This window comes from Pleurodeles waltl, chromosome 8, assembly GCF_031143425.1.
Source record: "Pleurodeles waltl isolate 20211129_DDA chromosome 8, aPleWal1.hap1.20221129, whole genome shotgun sequence".
Classification (NCBI taxonomy): Eukaryota; Metazoa; Chordata; class Amphibia; order Caudata; family Salamandridae; genus Pleurodeles; species Pleurodeles waltl.
The window spans coordinates 1,511,834,942-1,511,843,858 of NC_090447.1; the positions used below are offsets into that span (position 1 = coordinate 1,511,834,942).

Here is an 8,917-nt window from a genome sequence, read left to right on the forward strand (position 1 = left end):
TGGGGGTGATCAGGGCCAAAAGGATGACTTTCTAACAGGTTTTATATTTGTTGTGTTTAAAACTTGTACTTGTGATTCAATATTTCCTGATGCCATTTTGTAAAAATGTATATCTGCAAGTGATCCCTGAATATAGATACATTGCCAAAAAGGTGTCCAATGTGTGCCCAGGATGGCTTTATACATACTAGATGTTCAGAATAAGCACTGACTGTGTAGATAAACTTAATTTATATTATTTATGCTTATCTTATTTGGATATCCTGAAACTCTGGCAAAGATCCAAGGTTCCCTTGTATGGTATCCAGATGAGAATGTAATATTTCTTTACCACTGACGTAGATGAAAACAAGACTGGGTCAAGATTGTGAGAAAATCCCTCACCCCACTGTGGGGATACATAGGACGCAGAAATGAAAACTTGGAATTTTCAGATAAGAACATCGTAGGTCATAAATGAGGCTTTCACCTAACAGTGCTGAAATGAACACATGGTGCATGAGGCTGACCCCAAGAAGGTTACTTTTATTCCAGACGTTTTACTTCCATTTCAGAAAGTTAGTGTATTCTTTTGACGTCATGGGAGTGCCACCATGTGACAATGTAACCTCAGACAATCCTTCTTCTCAATGTTTACTTCCCTCTTTTTACTTTGTTTCCCTATTCCACTACCTGATGTCTCATTTCCTGATTGTTTATCTTTTGATGCAGAAGATATTGAAATGGGGTCTGTCTTTGTGGACCTAGAAACGAAACTCAATGCTGAAGAAGTCAACGCCGTGGAGGAGACCACATTAATCATCAACAATACATCTCCCAATATGGCACCTGGTAAGCAAGGTTTTCCTTTAAAGTAGTGTAGCATACAGTTATGTTATGTAGGCTTGGCATTACCCCTTTCTTTCCCTACAATGCCACACACTGGGCAGAGATGAAAGATTTAAGACCACTAGATTAACCTCTCCAACACATCCATGGCTTGCACTTGTGAACCCACGATGACATGAGGCCAAAGTGGAGCTTCCACCAGGGAGTTATGTTGACAATTTTCATTGATGATATATGATAGATTAGAATAAGGAAATGTTTCCTTATTTTAGTTTTACATATTGGTTCCTCTTTATTTTACATACAGACCCTTCCTTTATAGATTATGATACTCTAGATAAAGTCAGTTCCAAAGCCACCAAATAGCCAAATCCAGCCAGCTTTTGCCAATGAACAACAATATTAAAATAAGACTCTTAAAAATTCACTATAAACATTTCTCTCTTACATATTTATTGTGGATATTCTATATTAAGTGGGTTCACTATCCCAGCTATAGTGAGACAATGGACCTGAAAAACTACTTTCTGGATGAGTTAGGGTCTGATTTAGATGAGGACGAAGGGGAATACTCCATCACAAGTGTGACGGATAGCCAGGATATCCATCACGTTTGTGGCAGAGTATTCCCTCCGCTGATATCGAAATCAGGCCCTTAATCCCAAAATAGACTTTTAACAAATCACTGGCTCACAAAGACCACTACGATACTGGTCAAAGATATGTGTAAGGGTGTATAGCCTCAGTAAAGTCCCTTAAATGTTTGCATTTTTAAAATGTATATTTTATGTTTTTAATTAAAGTATAAAGTTGGACCCTCAATGAATGGAGTAGTAGATACAAATGGGCTCGTTCAAAAGCTAGAATCTGGTTCCTCTGTATGAATTACAAGCATCCACCTTGTGAATGCATCCTGCAATTGATACACTTAGGGCTGAAAATAAACACAAATACTGCTTGTAGTAAACCACCACTAGGATTCGAATCTGGGGCCCTCAGAAGATTAGACACATGAATCATCACTGAATCTTACTACCTTCCAACCATGAACTCTCTTAAGCTACACCTGGAATTTCAGAACTTTAATATTAATTCTAGTATTTTAGGATTGCTCCCTTGCACCATGTGGACACAATAACTTGGTTCCAGTTCAAAGCTTCAATTTTTACCACCTAATGTTTTCTGAGAGTTGTAGCCATAGTTTGCTTCCACTGAACCAGTTCAATAATAAGGATGTGTAACATCAAATCAAGGGCTGGAAAATTGGGTTCCTGATTATGTGAGCCTAGGTAGATACCGTATACCCACTGGCAAACCTATGCACTCAACCTCTGATAAACAGCCCAAACTAAGGAAATGTAAATCACCTTTGTTAGACCTGATATCGTTAGGGTGGTCATGCCTCAACATTTTTACTACTTCCCTCCATTTTCTGTCCCTGTGTCTGCTGGTTTTAGGACTCTGAGCTCTTTACCACTGTGAACCAGTGCTAAAGTGCATGTGCTCTCTCCCCTAAACATGGTAACATTGGCTTATCCACAATGGGCACATTTAATTTACCTGTAAGCCCCTAGCAAAGGGCACTAGAGGTGTCCAAGGCCTGTAAATCAGATGTAAGTAGTGGGCCTGCAGCACTGATTCTGCCACCCACATGTTGCCCCTTAATCATGTCTCAGGCCTGCCATTGCAAGGTCTGTGTGTGCAGTTTCACTGCCACTTCAACTTGGCATTTAAAACTAATTGCCAAGCCTTAAACTCCCTTTTTTCTACATATAGGTCACCCCTAAGGTAGGCCCTAGGTAGCCCATAGGGCAGGATGTTATGTAGGTGAAAGGCAGGACAGGTACTTATGTGTTTTACATGTCGTGGTAGTGGAAAACTCACAAATACGTTTTCCTCTACTGTGAGGCCTGCTCCTCTCATAGGCCATCATTAGAACTGCCTTTATATACTTTTAAGTGGTAGATTATGATCTGAAAGGAGTAGCCCTGTCATGTTTATTATGGCCAGAATGGTAATAGAAAATCTTGCTTACTGGTGAAGGTGGATTTAATATTTTAGAAAGTGGGCATTTCTCTGCACCTACTGCCATCTGTGCCTTACAGCTTGTCTCCAATCCGTGTCTGGGCTGTGCTGGTTGACAGCTCCCTCTGTGCATTCCACCCAGACAGCAATAAACATAGGATACTCAGTCACATCTGCGTTCATCTGCATACTGAATGGGTCTTCTTGGGCAGGTAGCGTGGAGGGGCTCTCCCTTACACTTCAAAGGCCAGTGGCCTGGCTGCACACAAAGGACTGATAACCCCCCACAGGGATCCTGGCAGACAGATCTGAGCTGAAAGGGGAACTTGTGTACTTCAACACCATTCTTTTAAGTTTCCCCCACTTAAAAGGCATTTTGGGGTGTATATACTGGGTCTCTGACCCCACCAAATTAGACACTTCTGGTCTTAGAACTGGAATCTGTCAGAGGGACTGCCTGTCTGCCCAAAGGACTCACCTGGACTGCTTTGCTGAAAAGGACTGCTGTCCTGCTTGTTGCCCTGCTGCCTGCTGACCCCTGAATCTGCTGGAAGGACTCTGCCTTCCCCACAAGTGCTCTCCTAGAGCTTGGATTGAGCTTGCCTCCTGTTCGGAAGTCTCAGGGCCACAAAGACTTCACCAAAGAGAAGAAAATCCCAGTGCATCAGAAAATTGACGCAATGCTTGCAGAAATTGACACTGCCTGCCTTGTGGCTGAAAAATCAGCGTATCGCCTACTGGTTTGACGCAGCACCTGCTCCTTCTTACCAGCGTGTCAATAATTTTCAGTGCATCGTCCTTGGGCATCAAAATATCCCCGCATCCCAGTGAGGAACAGAGGCTGCGCTCTTGGAAATCAATGCATCACCTTGCAGCGTGGAAAGAAATGACGCATTGTCTATGCCGCGCAGGAAATTCCAATGCAGCGCCTTATTTTTCCATGCAACTCCTCCTCTGCGACCCGGTACATTGTTATTTTTAATGCATCCCAGGTACTGTGTGTTAGAAGGATACAACGACTGATTCTTAAGGATTGAGACTCATTTAAACCTTTAAAAAGTGATATCTTGACTTGTTCAAATTGGATTTATGTCGTTTTGGTCTTATTATATTTTATTCAGATAAATATTATCCATTTTCCTTAAGTGGTGTGGAATACTTTTTGTGGTGTTTTTACTGTGTTACTGTATGAGTTTTTGCACAAATACTTTACACATTACCTTCTAAGTCAAGCCATTTTTGCTCTGTGCCAAGCTACCAGAGGGTGAGCACAAGATAATTTGTGTTGTGTTGTGACTTACCCTGACTAGGATTGTGGTCCCTTCTTGGACAAGGGTGCATACCTCTGCCAACTAGAGACCCAATTTCTAACAACCTTTAATATACCACACAGAAACTCTTACATCTGCTCATATACATGGTGTTTGCATTCGACTATGCGTGGCCCTGTTTTTAACTCTAGAGTCTTGTCTAAAAGACCACTTAAAGCCATAGATGTTCTGTTTATGATACAAAAGGATGCTACACTACGGAGAGGCATCTACTCAAAGCAAGAAATAACAAGAGCTACTCCTTTCTAACATCCTTCAAGAAGGAATGTTTTGAAGGTGTAGGCTCCTTCTTGCACAAAGACCTTGGAAATGAGACTTCTTCGGGTTTTACATCACCACAAAAAGCTTTACGCTAAGACAGTACATCACAGTAGTACAATTATGGATCTCTACAATAATCTGTCGATATGGGCTGAACTTTGTGAATACCAACAAACACGAATTCAGAGGCAGGGACCAGACTACATGATTGGCATTGGTAACTGAGCAGTTCTAAGCTGATGACAGGGCGGGTGTGCGCCAACATTTGAAGTACATGACCAGTGAAAAATAAACTTTTCAGAGGTATAAATGTAATTCCTGTATTAAGTAGTTGTAGATTGGCTGAGAGAGCTAATATTTTCCTGTGGAATGTTTTAATGCTATTTGCCATGGATATTTTCTGCCTCAAATTTCCATTGCCTCTTTGTGTGGCCCTGCTTTAGCACTAAAATGGATCTTCTAATTCCCACTCCGCTACTGACAATGAGTGTGACCACAATTCATACATGAGCGACAGACCTGCCTCCTCCACATCAAAGTTCATAAGTCATGGCAGCCTTTTTGTTCCAGGCGGATATTTCCTCTACTGAAGACACACAACATGGCCTGCAGTTGGGTGGCTTCCTCTAGTCTATTTTGAAATAGCGATGCTCCAGATCCACGAACATCTGTGAAGAGTAACAATAAAGGTCACATTTTCCGTGTATATTTAATCTCTGTGGCTTTTTGTCTCTCCTTAGAGGAAAATGCCTTCAATTACCAAAATCCTCCAGATCTGGACCAGCCAATGTCTGAAGACGATGGAAATGATGGAACCAGGGAAAGACATGACAGCTGTGCTGCAGGTAAGAGACTCCTAAACCACTGCCTGTAAATTAATATGTCCACTTAGGAGCAAGCAGATTCCTTCATGAGACAGCTGCAGGATGGTTGTTTATTATACATGTTACACTCAACATTCCTCTATTGACTATGGAAGAATAGACTTATCTGCCTGGATGGGGACGGTCTTTGAGGATTTGGAGAGGGCAACTCTGACAGCACCATCTCTGTTGTTAGTGCCTTTTCACTCATTAGTAAGACTTAGGGGTTGATTTATAATTTGTCGAATGGATTGAATTTAGTAAATTACTCCATCACCCTGATGGAGTACCTGCATGCCACATAAAGAAATGCCCATCAGCCTGGCGGACATTTCTACCATTCACAGGAACTTTTATTATTTTCAACACAAAACCGTAAAGTAGGGGTGGGCAGAACTCGTAGAGTTACAGAAAAACTCTGTAAGATTCCTCAGAATTCTGCCAACGGGTGGGAAATATGCATCTTGCGCTACAATTTAGTGCTGGTAGTGCAAGCAGCCCTGAAAATCAGCATGAACGGCACCATGAGTTGCACAAGAGCATGTGGCCATTCGAGTTGATTTTCATGCTCCTCGACTAGAAAATCTATTCAAGCTGCCGCAATACTCGCATGGTAGCCCTCTGAATGCAAGCACTTGTGAACGCTGGCAACCGTCTGCATTAGAAAATCGTGCTAAGTGACGCCAAATCTTGCTCAAGCTCACCAGCTTGCATATTCTGGAGTCTTGCAGGAGGTTATGCGGAGTATTAAAAATTCCAACAATTCCGCGGACAGAATAGAATATTTCGCCTGCCCCTACCTGAAAGTGTTTTTTTGTTTTTGAAAACAAAAAAAAAATTGCATTTTTAATTCTTTACTACCCTATACCACCAAGGTTTGCCTGGCGGCAAGAAGCAAAATAAAATGGCTATATTTCAGCCCATCCAAATTGAATGGGCGCATATTTAGCCATTTCTCTGACTTCTATTTCCTCTTTGTGTAGCCCTGCTTTAGCACTAAAATAGATCTTCTAATTCCCACTCAGCGACTGACAATGAGTGTGACCACAATTCATACTCACATGAGCGACAAACCTGCCTCCTCCACATCAAAGTTTATAAGTCATGGCAGCCTTTTTCGTTCCAGGCGGATAATTCCTCTTTTGAAGACACACAACATGCCCTGCAGTTGGGTGGCTTCCTCTAGTATATTTTCAAATAGTGATGCTCCAGATCCGCGAACATCTGTGAAGAGCAACAATAAAGGTCACATTTTCCGTGTATATTTAATCTCTGTGGCTTTTTGTCTCTCCTTAGAGGAAAATGCCTTCAATTACCAAAATCCTCCAGATCTGGACCAGCCAATGTCTGAAGACAATGGAAATGATGGAACCAGGGAAAGACATGACAGCTGTGCTGCAGGTAAGAGACTCCTAAACCACTGCCTGTAAATTAATATGTCCACTTAGGAGCAAGCAGATTCCTTCATGAGACAGCTGCAGGATGGTTGTTTATTATACATGTTACACTCAACATTCCTCTATTGACTATGGAAGAATAGACTTATCTGCCTGGATGGGGACGGTCTTTGAGGATTTGGAGAGGGCAACTCTGACAGCACCATCTCTGTCGTTAGTGCCTTATCACTCATTAGTAAGACTTAGGGGTTGATTTATAATTTGTCGAATGGATTGAATTTAGTAAATTACTCCATCACCCTGATGGAGTACCTGCATGCCACATAAAGAAATGCCCATCAGCCTGGCGGACATTTCTACCATTCACAGGAACTTTTATTATTTTCAAAACAAAACCGTAAAGTAGGGGTGGGCAGAACTTGCAGAGTTACAGAAAAACTCTGTAAGATTCCTCGGAATTCTGCCAACGGGTGGGAAATATGCCGCTTGCGCTACAATTTAGTGCTGGTAGTGTGAGCAGCCCTGAAAATCAGCATGAACGGCACCATGAGTTGCACAAGAGCACGTGGCCATTCGAGTTGATTTTCATGCTCCTCGACTAGAAAATCTATTCAAGCTGCCGCAATACTCGCATGGCAGCCCTCTGAATGCAAGCACTTGTGAACGCTGGCAACCGTCTGCATTAGAAAATCGTGCTAAGTGACGCCAAATCTTGCTTAAGCTCACCAGCTTGCATATTCTGGAGTTTTGCAGGAGGTAATGCGGAGTATTAAAAATTCCAACAATTCCGCGGACAGAATAGAATATTTCGCCTGCCCCTACCTGAAAGTGTTTTTTTGTTTTTGAAAACAAAAAATAAATTGCATTTTTAATTCTTTACTACCCTTTACCACCAAGGTTTGCCTGGCGGCAAGAAGCAAAATAAAATGGCTATATTTCAGCCCATCCAAGTTGAATGGGCGCATATTTAGTCATTTCTCTGACTTCCCTTACTCTGTCGGGCGGCCGGAGAGGTTTGGGCACTATGGAGTCGATGTTGTCTCTGCCATGGCCATACTCTGGTCATTCTGCATCTACATTTGGCAGGCAGACCATTATAGTGGCGGTAAGGATACTCCGCTGCCTTGCGATGGAGTATGCCTTCCATCAATATATAAATGAAGCCCCTAGACATGAAAATCTATGTTTACGCACACTTATATAACTATTACTTCTAACGTTTTATCATGTTGAAACCTATGATACATACATTTCTGACTTTTTCCCAATTATTTTATTAGACAAAATCACTTTGCTTTCTGAGCCTTGTAGTTTCACAGCTGTTCCATTGTCAGTAGGAGCATATGCATCCCAGCATGCAACAGGCTGTTGAATACTATGTCTGAACAGGAAGAAGTGCACTGATAACATAGGGTGGTCGGTAATTCTCTATTATACGTTGACCCTGTAGAGCATTGAAGAGCATTATCCCTAAATGAAAATGGGAAGAGACCACTTTACCACTGCAGAGGGGGTGTGACAGTGGAAGAGTCAAGACAAGATCAGAAGAGGACCAGAACAGGAGGTGTTAATTCTTCCTCTTATTGCTTCTCTCCCCAGGTTCTGTTACAGAGGGTAGCAAAGGTGAAGACCCAGAGGAGAGGATGACAGAGGAGTGGACCAGTGGATGTCTGGAGAACTGAAACCTCCTTCACTGACTTCTTAGTGTGATAAGCTGGAACAGAGAATGCACACGCCCCACCTCATGCACCTGTCTGGTGCAGGGAAATCCCTCATTGCAGGGAAATCCTGCCTGTTTCCTTATTTTCTGCAGCATCTTTCTCTGCCTTCTTTCTTCCCTCCCTCATGGGTTCTTCACCTGCAAAAGGACTAATTTGTAACAAGAGTAAATGATCTGATAGTTCAGATTAGGCACAATAATGAATCACCAAGTAGACAATAAATATTTTTTATAGTTTTAACAAGTGAAAATAGAGAGGGAATGCATGCAAAGTGATGAAAATAAAAAGCTAATAAATTAATAAGTTTCATTTTTTTAGGAATCATGATGTTACATTAGAAGGCCCGCAAAATATATATATATATATATATATGTATATATATATACATATATACATATATATATATATATATATTTATCTAACACCAACAATTGCCAAACAATTGATTCGTTTGCACTCCAGGAGGGTTTTATTGCTTCTATTTAAGAAAA

At 41.6% G+C, this 8,917-nt stretch overlaps 1 protein-coding gene across 3 annotated transcripts in view; it reads left to right on the plus strand.

Annotated features, from left to right (window-relative positions):
- The window catches only part of LOC138248845 (uncharacterized), a 236,103-nt gene extending 227,393 nt beyond the window's left edge, over positions 1-8,710 (plus strand). For 2 of the 3 annotated variants that reach the window (XM_069202799.1, XM_069202798.1), the window contains 4 exons: positions 712-831; positions 5,186-5,290; positions 6,605-6,709; positions 8,305-8,710. In XM_069202799.1, coding sequence (XP_069058900.1) covers positions 712-831; positions 5,186-5,290; positions 6,605-6,709; positions 8,305-8,387 — 413 coding nt within the window. In that variant the 3' untranslated portion in view covers positions 8,388-8,710. The remainder of the gene's footprint in view (positions 1-711; positions 832-5,185; positions 5,291-6,604; positions 6,710-8,304) is intronic. The other variant, XM_069202800.1, reaches the window with a different exon arrangement.
- Positions 8,711-8,917: the final 207 nt, after the last annotated feature.